A 17,128-nucleotide genomic window follows, 5' to 3' on the forward strand; every position below is an offset into this window, starting at 1 on the left:
TTTTGACATTCTTGACATATTAATTTAGTTACAAGGCATTCTTCCAAGATTTGGTCTCTCTGAAATGACTACATCTATATTCTGCCTATTGAGTGCCTGTCACTCTCGCTTTGAATCTTGCCATTTTCTTTCGGCCACCACCAGGTTCATTGAACTTGAATAATAAAAACTGTAGAAAGAGTTCATCATACAAAAAAGTGATTAATAGAAATATCAGATGAAGCGGAAGCAGCCATCAATATCATGTGGGCTAGAGTTGTCTGATGAAGAAATATCAGTAATGTCTAAAAAGTAGTACTGAAGAAGACCAAGAAACAAATAATCTGGAAAGAATTGGGTCAAGCTGTATGTGATAGCGTGCTAACAACAGTTCATGAAGTGTTTCCAAGGACCACTCTTTGCTGTTAGGTAACCATCAATAAGAATCAAATGTTGGATATATATTGCCGGTCTTTAGGGGCATACAAGTGTCCGATTTATGTAACACCCAATAGGGTACCTATGCTAGAGATGGAGATTATCTCCAGAAACCGGGTCCATGCCCCTTCTTGTACAAGGCGAGGATTTTCAACTATATATGAGAATGAAATGAAAAAATTCTTCGTAAACAGGATAGAGATAAATATCTTTCTGACCTAGAATAATTTTTATATAAATTAATTGAAAATAACCTTTACATTTTTAAATAACTATAAAAAAACCATTCATATATAAAGTTTAATCCTAATGTATTTTTGTTCTAAAATCTAATAATCTTGTCCTCTCAATCTCCTTGCCTTCCTTCACTACTCTGATCCCTCGTAGCTTTGCCAACTTGCAACTTTCCTCTTCTGCCAACTGGTTGTATATATCGATTGTTGGTGGTTTCCTTTTCATCCTCTACCGATGTGGAAGCAAGAACAAGGAAGTAAAGGAAATCAATATTTCCTAGCAACGTTGGGATGTGAATTCCTTATAATCCTTATAATAGAGATAAAGATTGTTTTCATCTAACGGGAAAGGAGAATGGGAGATTTGACCCTGCCCCACTGTCATCTTTATCGTATGTGTTTTAATAATGTTTAAATATATATTTTTATCTTTTTTTTTTAAATTAAATTTCATTACGGTTTGCAAATAGTGATGTTTGGATTTGGACCACTTCGATTGGACCCTACATAATTTCTCCGTCAATAACGTTATGAGTTGAAAGAAGAATTTAATAGCCCATATCGGTAGCCCATAATTTTGACGTAGTAAGCCCAAATTACGGCCCAAATATAATTGGGAGCTATCCTAAGAGCCCGCAGCTTCTCCAAAAATTCATGGGATAAACCCAGTTCATGTTTTTCATATTTTCTGCCTCGTAAAATATTCTATCAATATTACTATTCGTTGGTTGCACGTGCTAGTTGTCAGATGGGCTTCTCTTTATGGCCCAATTATATAATCATTTCTAGATCTTACAAAGTTGTCATGCCCTATACAGCTCATAATATGTTCGTATAATCATATTTAAAAAGTAAAAATCTTTTCTGAGTCAAAGTGGAATATCAATTCGTAAATTTCAAATTGATTCTGAGTTGAGTTTTTTTTAATTTAAATTAATCTTAAATTAAATATTACTCACGTTCAATTCAAATATTTTTAATTTGTTATATATATATATATATATGTTGATATAAGATTAAATAATTTTAAATTAATATTTATATATTTAATTATTATTTATTAAAAAAATGTGTACGCATGGGAGTGAAAAAAAAAAATAAAGCCTTTCAAACTTTCAAATACAACCCGCAATTCAATTGGACCGTAATTTGCGGATATCGTTACGTAACGAATGCCTCGTGTCTTCCAAGTGTTTTGCTCCAAATGGCAATAGAACAGTGAAACTCAACAAAAGATGTTTGTTCGACGGTGCGATGGCGTGCGTCCGTCCGTCGAGTTTGGGAAATGTTAAAATAGTACCCATTTTTATGAAATAGTAATTTGGGTTAAAAATAATAAAAAAAAGCCCCTGTGCAGCTGTGCTACTCTGGACAGTGGAGTCAGGTCTCCAACGGGACTTTTTCTTGGACAACTTTGTCTAATTAAAGCACATGATTCTGCTTCGACTCTATTTTTCTCTTCTCTGAATACTGTAGAATCTCTTGTCTGAGTTGTCACTGGCTATAGAACTCACTAGCGAGTTCGACAACGACGGAGAGAGAAGCTATTTCAGATATCTCTTTTGCTTCTCTTCTCATAATCGTCATCAATGGCCGATGAACCTTCCCTCACTCGCTGGTCATTTCAGGTGTTGTTTTTCTTTTGTTTCATTTCTTTTCTTTTGTTCATGCGTTCGTCGGTGTTTGATATCGGTTATTACTGTTTGTTTGGTTGTTGAGAAAAAAAGTAAGCGAAAAATTCTACAGTGTTGAAATAGATCGTCGTTTTTTGACCGGAGAAAATGAGGTTTAGGATATTGAACTGAGAGTGACTGTTTTGCTTAGTTAGGCTGATGTTATTTTATGAGCTGGATGATGTAATTTAATTTCTTTTTCTTATTTTTCTGAGTTGAGTTGTTAACATGTGACTGATCTGATAAATTTTCGATCTATTTGAACTCTGTTAAACAAACTGGCATGCATGTTTGTTTTTATTTGATGAAATCTGAGAAGGTGTTTGATTGTAGATCACTAGCTTTTGCTCGAGTGTACTGGTCAAAATAGTTATTTCATTTCTGTTTTTGGTGAATTGTGATGTAATTGATAAATCCGTAAAAGAAAAGCTGCATTGTGCATTTCGTTTAAGCCACCATGTTTATCTATAGGATTTTAAAATGTTTTATGATGCCAAGTTTGGGATAAAGAAACAAACGGAATCATCACAAAATGGTCAAAGCACTGAAAAGCCGGTTTCTAATGGGAGTTCATCGAATGGGAATGGCCATGTTCAGAGGGAATTGTCCATTTTCGAGCAGTACCAGAACCAAGTATTGTTTTTACTTTATCTTTTTCCTGATGTAAGACTTCTTCCAGTGCTTTAGAAGCTGATTTTCGTTTTTATATTGTTGGTTCAGGCTAGGAGCACAAATGGAGAATTGTCTAATGGAATTAATGGGATACCGTAAGTGCCCTTCATTTGATATTTTGATTTTGTACAATTGAAGTATTTTTTTATTCTTCTTCCCTTCCTTAAATTAAATAACACCAATCTGTTATTTTTCTTTTGATGAACTTCATGCTAATTCAAAATTTTCGTTCTGCAGTTTCTGATGCTATTAATTTCACATTGTTTCTCGTATGATGAATAATGTCAAAGATTTAACATAAGAAGATATGATATGATATGATACTTTCATCTTTTTATTTTTTTAAATCATGAAACTGTTAGCATAATGCCTATTTATTTTAGAACTTGCTGATTTGATATTGGCTGTTTCAGGCAGAAGCCACTGCTTCCTTCTTTTGAATCAACTGAAACTCGTGCTTTAGCTGAGAGTTTATGCCGGTAATTGTACTTTTTACTTGTACTACACTCTTTATTTCTGCAAAGTAAAATCTTTGCTTTTTAACTTATTCTTTGCTGATTTAATGTTGTCCATACCATAAAAAATTGCACCCTATGCAGGGATATAATTCGTGGGAGTCCAGATGTTAAGTGGGGAAGCATCAAGGGGCTAGAGAATGCCAAACGTTTACTTAAAGAAGCAGTTGTAATGCCGATAAAATATCCCAAGTAGTTCACCTTGGCCTTTTATGTCATTGCATGAATGACTTTCACACATTTACTCATTTTCACTTCACTGAATATATGGTCATATATTTGGATATTTCAGTGTTTCAAGAAATATATAATTATTAATGTAATTGTTTCACTCAACAATTGAGCTTTTCTTTAGAATACTGTTGATTTATTTCTCACCTATACTTTTGCTTCTGTAACTGGAACATGGGTGTTGCTGATTCTCTAAATGTTTTTCATAAGAATTTTTTATTCATTTGAACATGTTTGTGTCCTATATAGAATTAATATATGAAATGTTCAGAAACTTTTCCGTTGAGCCTTTGAACTGTCAATTTGGTTTAATAAATAAGAGCCCAAACTTGTTAGAAATTTATGTAATCTAACTTTAAGGTTTAGAATCAAGCTTACCTTTTTCTCTTCTTCTAGGTATTTCACTGGCCTTCTATCACCATGGAAGGGTATTCTTCTTTTTGGCCCACCAGGAACAGGAAAGGTTTGTTAACATAGTTTTTCAAATGTTTAGTAATTAGTCATTTTGCTTGTTGCTTTATTTATTTTTTGATATTTTCTATTCATCTGTTATCTTTGACAGAGTTACTATCCTTAGTAAGTTTTAAATATCCTCATGGAACTTCTTTTTCACCTAAATAAAATTTCCTATCTTTGTCTTTTTTTCTAGACCTCGTAAAATTTCAGAATGTTTATCATGTGAGTATGAGAATTGCCTCTCCTTCTAGACACCCATTTCATGTTAAAACTAAGTTTGCTTTTAAAGAAATTGCTTTCAAGTGGCTATGAAGTTTTTGGATGAACATATATTTTCGTATAAAATGAGAAATGTTTTTCGTTTTACTTTTTGCTGGAAATAATGGATTTAGTGGTAATTATCAACTTCATTGTATTCCAGTAGGTATTTCTTGTTCTACTTTCTTCGGTCTAATCAACATATATATATATATGTATGTATGTATGTATGTATGTGTATATATATATATATATTTGAGTTTCTTATTAAGGAAAAAAGAAGTAAAAATGTTTTTATTGTCAACATTTTAATCTAGAGTAGAGACGTTTCTGTTGTTTTTGTGCATCCAAGCAGTCAGATAGATATTAGTGTATGGAGCCATTATGGTCTGGAGGATCATCTGTATGGATGGTCATAAAGTCTATGTGTATGAAATGGGTTTAAACCAATCCCTAGACCTTGGTGGTTGTGGCTTGTCCATGGTTGGCTAGAATCTAATAGCTGTTTTTCACGGAAGGACAAAATTTTTGCCAGTACTGGATAAGATAGATTCTGGGTTGAGCAAAATTAATGGTCTTGTCTTGAAGCTACTCATTGTCATTTTTCTTTTGGGAATTAGTTATAAAATGAATATCTATTTTGATGTTTCAGACAATGCTTGCAAAGGCCATTGCAACAGAGTGTAAGACTACATTTTTCAATATTTCAGCATCTTCTGTTGTCAGCAAATGGCGTGGTATGTCAAAGTTTACCACTGTTCTTGTCATGCTTGGTCATTTCTAGATTTTCAAACTTAGGGATGAAAATATACACTATCTATAATCTGTTTGTTATATGTAACAAGTATTGTAGATTGATTTTTGATGGTCGCAAAATTCGGTGATATAAAAGAGGTAAGAGGGGGTATTTCAAGATTGGCTTTCCATAAATCTACTGAGGAAGCTGTAGACCCAAAAAGAGCATGTTCTTATCTTTCTCAGGACAGGATTTAATTGGGTTGTGGTTTTTGGTTGGTGATAGATAATTTGGTTGTGGTTTTATCAGTTCCCTGTTAAAAAGTAAAAGGAACTTATAACATATGATATGCAACTTTTCCTTGTGAAAATTTGTTATCAGATCACATTACAAGCACATCTAATTATTTTATATGACATTGCAGGTGATTCAGAAAAGTTGATAAAGGTATTATTTGAACTTGCAAGGCATCATGCTCCTTCAACCATATTTCTGGATGAAATTGATGCAATAATCAGTCATCGTGGTGAAGGACGCAGTGAGCATGAAGCTAGTAGGCGTCTGAAAACTGAGCTATTGATACAGGTGATTTTTTAGTATCTATCCATTACTACTTGCATTTCTGTTCCAAATAATACCTCAGCAGTTTTTTATGTCATCATTCCTGTCTGTGTCCTGCATCCATCTCAGTTTTTGCATTTTGTGTTACTTATTTGATTTTATTTTGTGTTGTTGACATAGGGATAATAGTTTCCAAATTGCGGTGCTGCAATGAACTGTCTACATTTCATCTCTTCAATGAGAATTTCTTGAAAAGAAATCATAATGGAATTTTGTCTTTAGTTTATCAAATGATTTACTTAGATTAGATTGCAGATGGATGGTTTGACACGGACTGATGAACTTGTATTTGTTTTGGCGGCAACAAATCTTCCTTGGGAATTAGATGCAGCCATGCTTCGGCGTCTTGAGAAGCGAGTATCCTTTGATTGATAAAGTTTTAATGATGTTACCAACCCTTGTTCTCAGACCTCATCCAGTATTCAAGTATTGGTTTACTTTTCATTTCTTTCTATACTAGGCCATTGTGTGTGGACACCTAAAATGATTGTGTAGAGGTTCAGATATGGCTTTTATGCATTTCATAAACCTAATTTACTGTTATGATGCAAGTGCTCCACACAATTCAGTTTATGCAACTTCAGATCGATTATTAATAATATTGATTCTTTGACACGGACAATAAGATCCTTGTACCTTTGCCAGAACCAGAAGCAAGAAGAGCCATGTTTGAAGAACTCTTGCATTCACAGGCTGATGAGGAGGGTCTTCCTTATGATGTATTAGTGGAAAGGACTGAAGGATATTCAGGATCAGATATCCGGTTACTCTGCAAAGAGATAGCAATGCAGCCCCTGAGACGATTAATGGCACTCCTTGAAGAGAGGCTGGATGCAGTAGCCGAGGATGGTATGATTCCTAAAACTCTGTTCTTTGAATTTTACAAAATATCCATTTCCTCATCCTGAAGGAAAATATATTTACACAAATTATCTCTTACATGTGAAGTAGACAATTCCAAGAGAAATAATTTACAGAAGCTGATTACTCTATATTCTTGGGTTGACAACACTTGATAGACATTAACATGTTGCTGAATTGAATGTCTTTATATTTTCATTCGAGAATGTTGAAAGATGAATTTTTGTTTCTTTTACCAGAACTACCAAAAGTTGGGCCAGTTAGAGCAGAAGATATAGAGATTGCTTTGAAGAACACGAGACCATCAGCTCATCTTTACGCACACCGATACGAGAAGTTCAATGAAGATTATGGTAGTCAGATACTCCAATGAAAGATACTGCGCAGTTGAAGAATTGTTAGTATAATTATTTGTCGCTAGGTGTTTAAGATTTTATTTATGAGTTACGTGATTTTGTTAGTTATTTAACCTTAATCTTTTCAAATTGTATTATTTCAATACCTAATTTTCTGAATTATATATTATTTATGATACACTTTTTAAAAAAATTATAATTAAATATTTTAAAAAATATTATAATAACTACCAAGTTTTGAAAAGACACCTTTATTGATGGATCAGTAATTTCTTGAGTACGATATGTTTGTCCTAACAGAAATATTTTCAACTCATGCTAATTTTTAATCTAACAAATTGGATTTATAGCGTAAAGTGGAAATGTATTTTTCCACTATTTCATCAAAGGACTGATTTTAAATTGAGTAAAACCTGCATATAGCCTCGCTCAAGTTTCGCTCAAATCCCAAAGAATCAATTTGAATTCCAGATTCAACTCTTTTGAATTGTCTGTAGTTGTCGTTTTCAAAATAATAATAATATAAAATAAATACAAGTGTCAATGATGGTAGCATGCATAACCAATGTCACTAAAAAAGCACTCGAACCTACTTATCAAATTTGACTTAAATCTACCCGAACCAATTCAAATCAAACTGTTCCTTTGCATAACTGATGAACCACACTAATTTAAATACAAATCGCAATTCTACCAACATCTTAAGACCATCTGCCCCCAGCTTTGAATGAAATATACGTTTGCTAATGGCAGTGTCTGAATTTGGTATTTAGTATCATCACATTATTTCCCAACACGTGCAACTAGGAGTAGTTCAGAGGTGTAACCCATTCTAATGGTTACACACAAATAGTTATTAATCCATTACGGGTAAACGCTTAAAAACAAACAAAGATCTTACACAGTTGAATGCGAATCAACATCCCCAAAATACTCGTTTTAACACACAAGCAATAATGATGACAACCCAGACAACGACCCCAAAATGACCCCATGTAACAAAAGAAGCATGCCTTACCGAACTCCTGCGACCCAAAAAAGACCCTAATATAAACTAAAATGCGAGAACGCCTCCCATGTTTGATGTTATTAAATTTGTTGATATTGGTTTAACGATATCCGGATAGGGGATCAGCTGTCGAATTTGGTTTAACGATATCCGGATAGGGGATCAGCTGTCTTTCCAGATCTTGCATCGGTCCAAGCCTTAGCAATGGTTCGCTTCATTTCCTCATCCCCTTCCTCATACATATTCTGTAGTTTTCACATCAGAATGTAGGAAAAATTATTTAGCACTCTTATCAGAGATTAGGAAACAGCCATTAACAAATGCAATGAACTAATAACTCACCTTCATCAAGTCCATGATTCCAGCCATTGGATCACGATCCTTATCCAGATTTGGCTTCAGCTGTAAGAATGAAAACAACGATTTACAGAATCAGTTGATAATATTCCTCTATTAAAACAGGAAAAGGAAAAACTCCATCTCATGCAATTTTTGTTTTTACCTTGTCCTCTTTGAAATGCAAGTCTAACCAGTTCCCCTTTGAAGCTTTGATCAAGGTAATGACAACTCTTGTGGGTTTAACTAGCACCTTACATTTCTCTGGAACAATCTCCTTGTTTAACTTTGGAATGGTTAACCGATAATTCTTTCCTTTGACATCATGGAATTTGACATCAAATGACATCTGCTTAATATCTGTTTCCATTTTCTCCTGCTCAACTCCTTCTAAAGATATATATATCTGCAAGTGGAAGAAAAGATTTGCAACAGTGAAATATCAAGACATCCATTTAAATTAATGCCTTCACTCATCAGCTAGATTCCTACATAATCTTTCAAACAATTGCCTTCATACCTTCACTTTCTCATTATCCTGATCCCAACTGAAAGATGCAAGTGTAACATAACTTGTTCCTGGAGTGTAAGGCACCTTAACCGGTGCAGGATTTGGAGTTTGTGAAACAGGGGCAGGAGCAGCCTGTTTTGACAACTATACAGCAAAAACAAGTCAGAAAATTAATAATCAAGATCAGCATAGCATTATCAGTAAGATACAAAATATGACTCATCCTCTATAAATTAAATAACAAATATGCAACTGAAGGAGCTGATAATGTAGAGTGAAACAAACACAAGCTTCACATTTCTAGCTAATTTTTTCAAATATCTTAACAAATTTTCAAATACACTAGTTTTCTATGATATATGAAAACTGTTTTGATAAAACTTTGTCTTAGTAAAGGAAAGACGGTTCACAGATGAGTAATACTATATGCACTAACAATGAGTATAAATAAAGACATTACACAAATGAGTAATACTATATGCATTAACAACGGTATAAACACATGTACATGCACAATCACCTTATCTTCTGTGTTATCATGTGATCCGATGATAATTTACCTTAAATTCAAAACCCACTTATTATATGATGACATGTCAAGATCCATTATTAGTGCAGGAAGAATTATTGTACCAAATTCTGTTGTTTTCTATTGATGAATTCTTCTATAGCATCAAAATGAAGGCTATAACCAAACATGAAATGGATTTTCTAGAGAACAATTATCTTCATTATTTAGTGACTTATACAAATATTCTAAAAGCGTGGTAAATAAAATAGAAAGAAACTGTTCTTCAATAGTAAAAGAATTGAAGCAAAGGAGTGACAAACAAAAACTCTCAAATAGCATTAAAATGAAATACAGCATTTGAAACATAAATAAAAAATTGAAGAAATGAAAACCTTCTCCAAGTTCCGAATCTCAGAGTCGATGAAAGAAAGAACTCTCGGCCTCTTTGCGATGTTCTGTAGCTTTTTAAGCTCTTCCAAATCTAATGCCAATTCTTCTGCCATTTTGTTCGCTTTGTTTTCACCCAATTGGCTGCAAGGAAAGAGAATTTATAAGAGTTCTAGGTGAACGGGGAATGGAAAATGCTAGAACCTTGTAAAATGCAGAGCCAAACTTGAAACTTTATAATTTTAGGGCTTTTTCCTTTTCCATCTTATAAAAGAAGGTTCTGGAGGAAGGGAGATAGGAACTCTGTGATTACGATGAACAGTGGCTGCATCTTGACAGACCAATAATATTTCGTAAGGCAAAAGATTATTTTTAATTTAATTTCCAAATATATCAATGGCTGATAAAAACTCAAATAGCAGTCTATTTTTTAACTATTATTTAATTTTTTATTAAATATAAAAGTAAAAACGTTATTTAACAATAATATTAAAAAATATATAATTTTATTTTATTTTTCTCTTAGGTTTTAAAACTTATATTTAACCCTCATATTTAAACTTTGAAAAATAACTTTTTCCTCTCAAATCTTGAATTTTTTCTTCACTCCTCCCTCTGATCATTGACGATTGATGTGGTTGGAGGTTGAACGACAAACATCATATAGATTTAGATGACGAAGTGTTATTCATTCCCTAAATGACGAAATATAGTCTATTCTTTGAAGAGTATCATCCAATGAAGACGACACTTATCATTTAATCTAGATGACGGTTGTCATACTTAGACGATGAATTCTTCACCGTTGGCCAATCGTTACTGGAGAAAGTGGTTGGATTTTAAGGGAGAAAAATGAATTTTTTAAAACTTAATTTTGAAAAAAAAATATTTGTTTTTTAAAATAAAGAGAAAAATAAGATATAATTTTAATTATTTTAATATTACTAATAAAATGATGAATTTACCCTTTAATCCTAACAAAAAACATGTGAGTGTGTCTTAACGAATTAAAACTTAGATAAGTATTTGAGTTTTTCATCTGTCGTAAGTATATATTTATCATTTCAACAAAACTTGGATGGAAAATTGTGCTTTTCCCTATTTTGTATAATAATGCTTGTGGTTACAATTGATAATAGTTAATTCAATACTTCATCTTAGTGAGAATATTTTTACGGCCAAAAGACTTATTTCCCATCTAAGGATGGGTGAAATCCAAATTTTAATGTGTTAATTTTAAAAAATTTAAATACTTTTTTTTAAATAAATTCATGGTTTATATTAAGGGTTTGTATTTTTTTCTTATTGTTTTCTCAGTGACTGAAGTATGCCAACTTCTATACTAACACTCTTTTCATCCCTTAGACAATAATTGATTGACAATTTATTTGTGCGAATCTATGAGTTACACCAATCTATTTGTTCGAATGAGTTTGTATATTGCACATATTTATACTGATAAATCGTTAACCAATTTTCGGTTAGTTGATGATTCATCTTTATTCAATAGATGAGATGAAGGAGGTTGGTTGGCTTCAATTGTTGGAGAATCAGTAAAGAAGAAAATGCAAACCCTATGAGGGAAATAATCGTTTTTTAAACTTTAAGTTAGAGAAAATTGTTAGATTTTTTAACTAAATAGAGAAAATGTGATAAATTTTTAGTTTTTAAAATATTTTTAGCTAAATGACAATTTTATTATTAATTCTAACAATAAATTTCAATAGAACGATAAGTATTTAGATTTTTAAAAGTTAACGGATGAGAATTTGAGATTCCACTTAACTATGGGTGAAAATAAGTTTTTTGACCTATTTTTATATTAAATTAATTCATATAAGAAATAATAGTAAACAGTTATGTTGGCTCACAAAACCTCACGAGGCATTTGGTTTAAGAGGTAAAAAGATTACTTGGATAATCTATTTTTTATTTATTTATATTACTTTGTTTAGTTAATAAATAATAAAATATTCCAGTAATATTTTATTATTAATAGTGATGTGACAAATAATATAAAAAGTAATCTAATTATCACATTTACCTTAAGTTATTATGGTAATTTTGATTTTATTATAACTATATTCTTATCTATTAAATTTAAAAAAAAATTCATTTTCAATTAATATAATAAATAATATAAAAATATTTTAAAATAATAAAATCTAAAAATATTTAAATAAAATAATATATTAATTTTCTTTTTATTATCTTTAAGTATATTAATAAATATATTTATATATTTTTATTAAATTTTATCAAATAATTTTAAAATATTTTATATTTAAAATAATTTTTTATTTTTGATAAATAAATATTTTTTAAATCAAACACTTTTTTGAAGTTCCATGACAAACTAGTCGTATTTTTTTAAGGCCTTTTTATGGCCAACCCTCAAATAATAAAATTTTTAGTTATTTTGCTTTTACAAGTCGTACTGTTCTATGGCCATTCTTACTTAAGAGACTTTGACATGACTTGCTTCATTCATTTGTAGGATGTTCATTATCATTTTTAATTTAGATTATATATTTGACGGTCAATTATATAAAATAATTTTTAATATTTATTTATACAATGTATCAGTCTTTGCATCGGTCAATCAAACTCTCTCCCTCTTATTAGTTTGACATTTAGACTAACTCTAAAAACATTTGTTAAAACTCTTTTTTTTTTTTTTTTTTAAATCAATCAAAACTAATATTTTGACTTGAATTAGGCATTGACTTGGTCAAAAAGTTGATTCAAACTTTAACCAATTTGATCAATCTGACCAACAATTGAATAGATGCGTGATAAAATATGAATTATGACAATATTCAATTAATCAATAATTGTGGTTCAATGGTATATGATACATAATTCTTATAGGATTATTATTATGTATATTTATAATAAATATTTATTTAATAATTAATAATAATATATCATAATATAATTAAATATTATTTATTTTTAACTTAAAATCACTTAAATTATATAATCACATATCTAAATATGGATATGAACCAAATCGAGCCTGAATACTCTCTAATTTAAGTTTAGCTTAAATGAAAAATATGTTGACTAGAGTTTGACTTGAGCTTATCAAGCCAAAGTTAAAGATAAATCAAGTTCGAGTTTGTCCCAATGTTTGGAGTTTAAAACTTGATTCAAATTTATGGTTTAGATTTGTGGTTTAAGTTTATCACTTATTGATAAAATGATATTGTTTTATTAAATAATGGATAAAACGAGCTAAATACTTGGTTTCAAAAAACAAATCGATCCTCCCAATTTAAACAAATTTGAACCAAATCAAATTGAATCGAATTAACTTTCAAAATTGAATCATCTTAATTCAAGTTCAACTTTAGACATATCATCATAAATATTAAAATTGATACTCATTATAAATGTATATAATTTTATCATTTTTTTATCTAGATAGACTCATTCAAAATTTTACACGGTCACACCATTTGAACACACAAATTATATGTTTGGCCGTTCATTTTTCTCTGTCTCAATTATAACTTGCGATTAGCATTTCAGATCTATTAAATTCCCACCTAAGGCAATAGAGTTCAAGGTTGCTACAAGAATAATGTTTCAACAGCAATATTGGGTCTCTGTAGCCCCCGCTATCTCTGTGGTTTCTCATCCGATTATTGCTCACTAACTGTTTCCTGTGTTTTCACTTTGTTAGGATGGGCCCCTCATCTCTTGGTTATGTGCAATTAATACATTCTGAAGCTGCTTTTGTAATTGTGTTCTTACTTGGTAATTAGAAGCCAGGTTTCTTTTTATATTCTCTTTCAGAGCCAAAAGTTCAGAGTTCCTCACCTCAGCTGCAGCTATTGCAGAGTTGCTCAAATGTCCATTGTTGCCTTGAAGTTCCTTGAAGGTGAAGTTGAGCTGAGGGAAAGATCGGATTAGTAACAAATGCCTAATTTTATTTTATTATAATCAAGATTGTGCACTTAACAGCTAACAGAAAAGTTCTTCCACATTATCATCATTAAACAACTTCATATAGACAATCATTATCATCAAGAAAAAACCATTCTACTTCATGAATTTGAACTTGACTAGTTGAAATAACCAAATCTATTCTGCTATATCATGCCAGTAAAAAATAGAACTATCATTGTTTTCTAGCTTAAGTAATAAAAATGAAATACACGTCAATAAAACTATATAAACTAATAATGAGTATCGAATTTGATATTTATTATAATATGTCATCATGAGATTGAATGATTTAAATTAAAGTGACACCCAATCACTTAATGACACATCTTCCTTAGCACTGGTTATTGGTATATATAGTCTTACTCAATACATATTCCGTGTTCATTACAAGGGAACAAAACCATAAAATATCGGTTTTGTATATCAACATGCTGACAATGGCTTTAAAAAATTTGACAATTGTAACCAGCGTCTTGGCAGATTAAATAAAGAAAATAATCAACCAGCAAGAATTGCAATCTATACCTTTAGGAATGCCTGATCATAACAGTATTCTATTTGATAACTGTGTCCAAGTTGAATAATCATTCCTAAAACAGATCATTTTGTTCTATTAATTTCTAACTTTCCAAGCTTATTGCCTCATATGACCGAAGCCAACGTTATGAAAACCGATTCACAGTTAAAGCTCTGCTTTTACCACTGTTCAAGAGTACGCTGAAATCAGCATATCTGCAAAATTTTACTGAGTCCCAACATTTGTTGGGGAGGGGTTGAATCACCGTCAGCCAACAATATATATGTTTTATTTAAATAGTGTTGTTTTTTCAGTCTGACCTTTCATCGAACTGGAAAACCCAATCGATTGTTAAAACAATGGCCCAAGCACACATCAAATTCCATTAATGAAATCATAGAGTTCTGACACATGCGTAGTCAATTGCCTCTTTTTGATGCAACATATAAAGAATTGTTCAAAGTATAATTGTATGATGTCCAAATTTTCCTCATTCAGCATTCATAAAATCATAAGAGCATGATAAATTTCTCAAGTATAATGAAATGAAATGCAATAATTTCACCTTGTTTATCTTATTCCTCAAATCTTCAACTTGTAATCTATATTCTTCCACAAAATTCTCCACATTTTTCCGAAATTCCTTCATTTCAGTTTCTTTTAACTCGTAATACTTCTCCTTCTCTTTCTCCATCGTCTCCATCTCTTCCACCTGATTCTTCAAAACCCTAGAAGTAATCCGATCCGATCCAATCCAGTTCAGTTCATTTCAAACGACACAAACAAGACAAAAATCTTAATAAATACTTGCATATATTTAATTTACCTCAGTCTTTCTACACTATCTACGTACTTCGCATCCGAAATATCAATCTCGGACTTCAGAGACAATATTTTGAAATTCTGTGACGCAATTTTTCGATCAAGTAAAAGGCATCTTTGTTCCGTTAAACGTACACTCGCGAGTTTCGATGCTAAAACCTGAGACTTGTTCGCTTGCACCTGTTTCTCTAGCTGAATTACACAAGAAAAATTTTTTCAATTCCATTTTTGCGGTAACCAAACAGAAAGTTAGGGTTAGGGTTTGTTGTGTGGACCTGGAGAAGTGAGATGCGTTGGTTTCTGGTGTGTTCCATTTGTTCGAGCCTTTCCCGAAACGCAGAGGAGAGCGCCATCGTGAAACGAAATTAGAAATTAGTTCGAATTTTGGGATTTATATATTCAAAATAAATTCGCATAATTCTACAGTTTCATTTTAGCAAACATAAGGTGGGAACTTGTCAATTTTTTCTTACAAATTACAAGAACCTCGAACAAATTGTGCAAGGAAAAGTCCGGAAAGGAGAGTACCACCGGAAATAGAATAATCCAATAATACAACTTCTTCGAATAAAGTTTATATAAAAAAAAAAAGTTTATTAGTTTTGACAAATATTTTGAAAAAGTACTGGGATTTGAAGTGTGCAGATTCGCTCAAACTCTATAATTTTTTATATATGCCGTTAGGGTGATATCAATTTTCTAAGTAACAAAATTATGTGTATTTTATTATAAATATTTAATTAAATATTAAGATAATGTATTATATATAATTGATAGATTTTAAATTAATATTAAAATAATAACATATTATTTTATATTTAATTAAATATTTAAAATTAAACGTGCTCGAAATTACTCTTGTCCGAAAAAATGCCCACCAAGTATTTTTAATTCCATACGTCGTGGAGTGATAGGCAACCACACATTCACAACAACGCACACCTTCTCAACCAAGTGAAATATAATACGACAGAATTTAATTTTATTAACCAGAAATGCTAGCATTACGAAGAATTATCCCAGCAACGGTCATACAGCCATGCGAACTCCTCAACAGGGAGCTCCAAAACAAACCTATCTAAATCCTTGAACGACATGCCTTTCGACAACATAGAACCCGATGCAGTATTATTACGATCTGCACTTGACAGTATCTCCCTCTTTGCACCTTCAGAGGAGCTCCCTTTTATCCGCGTAACGCATGAGTCTTTGCCGGTAAGTTGCTGAACCACAGACTTGAAGCTCGTCTGGTCGGTTTGAACGTACTGAGTATCGATAAAAACTACTTTTACTGCTTCGCGCTTTGAAGAACCAGACATTGTTAATTTTTTTAAAGAGAACAACTGGCTTCGAATCTTCTCCTGGGGGTAACTGATTTTCTGGGGTTCTACGAGTATCTGAGCTGGATTTTCTAGTGAATTGTATGTGTGGGTTTGGAGGGTTTTATAGAGAAGAAATTCAGTACGACCGGGGTGGGGCTTTTGACGGCGGAGCGTTAACATGCTAGAAGTCTAAAGCGGCGCCGCGTCTGAGTCAAAGCACGCATTTTGGAATCACGATCGAGTCAATGTTATGCACTAAGGTTTCTAAATTCTGATCGCACGCATGCGGAAATTTTACTTGGATTGACAGCTGACATGACAAATTTCTCAAAATACGTATAAGTACGTATAATGGTACGTATACTGTGGTGAGCTATACCATTCTTCAAAAAATGGAATTATTTATATTAGGTAAACATAAATTTCAACAATATTTTCATACCAAATTAAGGGATTGATCTGAATTTCGATCAATAAATAATAATAAATCTAAATAGATGATGGATCAGTTAACTCCTTTAAACATAAAATTTTTTAATTTAATACATATAAAATATTTATTTATTAAAATTCCATTGACTCTTTCAAAATTTCATTATCTTCTCATTGGTTTACTATGTTTTATCTTTATTCAATTTTTATTTTTTATGTTTTATTCTTAATTTTGTTAATATCAATCGTATTAATAAAATAATATTCAATTATAAAAAATTGTTATACAACAATATGT

General features: G+C 31.5%; 4 protein-coding genes across 6 annotated transcripts; 1 reads left to right on the top strand and 3 right to left on the bottom strand.

Moving 5' to 3' along the window:
- The first annotated feature begins 1,986 nt into the window (after positions 1-1,986).
- LOC123230324 (katanin p60 ATPase-containing subunit A-like 2) lies at positions 1,987-7,209 on the top strand. Of its 3 annotated transcripts, none has more exons than XM_044656497.1 (11): positions 1,990-2,278; positions 2,822-2,956; positions 3,044-3,090; positions 3,409-3,474; positions 3,595-3,702; positions 4,138-4,204; positions 5,108-5,192; positions 5,616-5,776; positions 6,068-6,169; positions 6,439-6,661; positions 6,913-7,209. In XM_044656497.1, exons 1-11 carry the CDS (start codon positions 2,240-2,242, stop codon positions 7,044-7,046), a joined length of 1,167 nt encoding a protein of 388 aa, XP_044512432.1. In that variant the 5' UTR covers positions 1,990-2,239; the 3' UTR covers positions 7,047-7,209. The 3 variants fall into 3 exon arrangements, with proteins under 3 accessions (XP_044512433.1, XP_044512432.1, XP_044512431.1); XM_044656496.1 differs by having other exon boundaries at positions 1,991-2,278; positions 2,795-2,956; XM_044656498.1 differs by lacking the exon at positions 6,068-6,169 and having other exon boundaries at positions 1,987-2,278; positions 2,795-2,956.
- Positions 7,210-7,839: 630 nt separating this feature from the next.
- On the bottom strand, positions 7,840-10,018 carry LOC123230296 (calcyclin-binding protein-like). The gene is made up of 5 exons (XM_044656464.1): positions 9,789-10,018; positions 8,895-9,029; positions 8,541-8,780; positions 8,381-8,440; positions 7,840-8,283 (listed from the first exon to the last, which is right to left on the bottom strand). The coding sequence occupies exons 1-5, from the start codon at positions 9,897-9,899 to the stop codon at positions 8,179-8,181; spliced, it is 651 nt and encodes a 216-aa protein (XP_044512399.1). The 5' UTR covers positions 9,900-10,018; the 3' UTR covers positions 7,840-8,178.
- A 3,258-nt stretch (positions 10,019-13,276) lies between these two features.
- On the bottom strand, positions 13,277-15,612 carry LOC123193496. The gene is made up of 4 exons (XM_044606518.1): positions 15,352-15,612; positions 15,081-15,268; positions 14,820-14,982; positions 13,277-13,680 (listed from the first exon to the last, which is right to left on the bottom strand). The coding sequence occupies exons 1-4, from the start codon at positions 15,427-15,429 to the stop codon at positions 13,468-13,470; spliced, it is 642 nt and encodes a 213-aa protein (XP_044462453.1). The 5' UTR covers positions 15,430-15,612; the 3' UTR covers positions 13,277-13,467.
- A 338-nt stretch (positions 15,613-15,950) lies between these two features.
- On the bottom strand, positions 15,951-16,536 carry LOC123193599 (VQ motif-containing protein 1-like). Its single transcript, XM_044606649.1, has one exon. It carries the CDS (start codon positions 16,393-16,395, stop codon positions 16,081-16,083), a length of 315 nt encoding a protein of 104 aa, XP_044462584.1. The 5' UTR covers positions 16,396-16,536; the 3' UTR covers positions 15,951-16,080.
- Positions 16,537-17,128: the final 592 nt, after the last annotated feature.

This window comes from Mangifera indica, chromosome 12, assembly GCF_011075055.1.
Source record: "Mangifera indica cultivar Alphonso chromosome 12, CATAS_Mindica_2.1, whole genome shotgun sequence".
NCBI classification, from domain to species: domain Eukaryota; kingdom Viridiplantae; phylum Streptophyta; class Magnoliopsida; order Sapindales; family Anacardiaceae; genus Mangifera; species Mangifera indica.

Coding starts and splice junctions, on each gene's coding strand:
- LOC123193599 (XM_044606649.1), bottom strand. CDS start 16,395: ATGTCTGGTTCTTCAAAGCGCGAAGCAGTAAAAGTAGTTTTTATCGAT.
- LOC123230296 (XM_044656464.1), bottom strand. CDS start 9,899: ATGGCAGAAGAATTGGCATTAGATTTGGAAGAGCTTAAAAAGCTACAG. Junction 8,441..8,540: donor TGCATTTCAAAGAGGACAAG/GTAAAAACAAAA, acceptor TCATTCTTACAG/CTGAAGCCAAATCTGGATAA. Junction 8,284..8,380: donor GAATCATGGACTTGATGAAG/GTGAGTTATTAG, acceptor TGAAAACTACAG/AATATGTATGAGGAAGGGGA.
- LOC123230324 (XM_044656496.1), top strand. CDS start 2,240: ATGGCCGATGAACCTTCCCTCACTCGCTGGTCATTTCAG. Junction 2,957..3,043: donor TCGAGCAGTACCAGAACCAA/GTATTGTTTTTA, acceptor TTGTTGGTTCAG/GCTAGGAGCACAAATGGAGA. Junction 3,703..4,137: donor ATGCCGATAAAATATCCCAA/GTAGTTCACCTT, acceptor CTCTTCTTCTAG/GTATTTCACTGGCCTTCTAT.
- LOC123193496 (XM_044606518.1), bottom strand. CDS start 15,429: ATGGCGCTCTCCTCTGCGTTTCGGGAAAGGCTCGAACAAATGGAACAC. Junction 15,269..15,351: donor AACGCATCTCACTTCTCCAG/GTCCACACAACA, acceptor TGTGTAATTCAG/CTAGAGAAACAGGTGCAAGC. Junction 14,983..15,080: donor GATAGTGTAGAAAGACTGAG/GTAAATTAAATA, acceptor GATTACTTCTAG/GGTTTTGAAGAATCAGGTGG.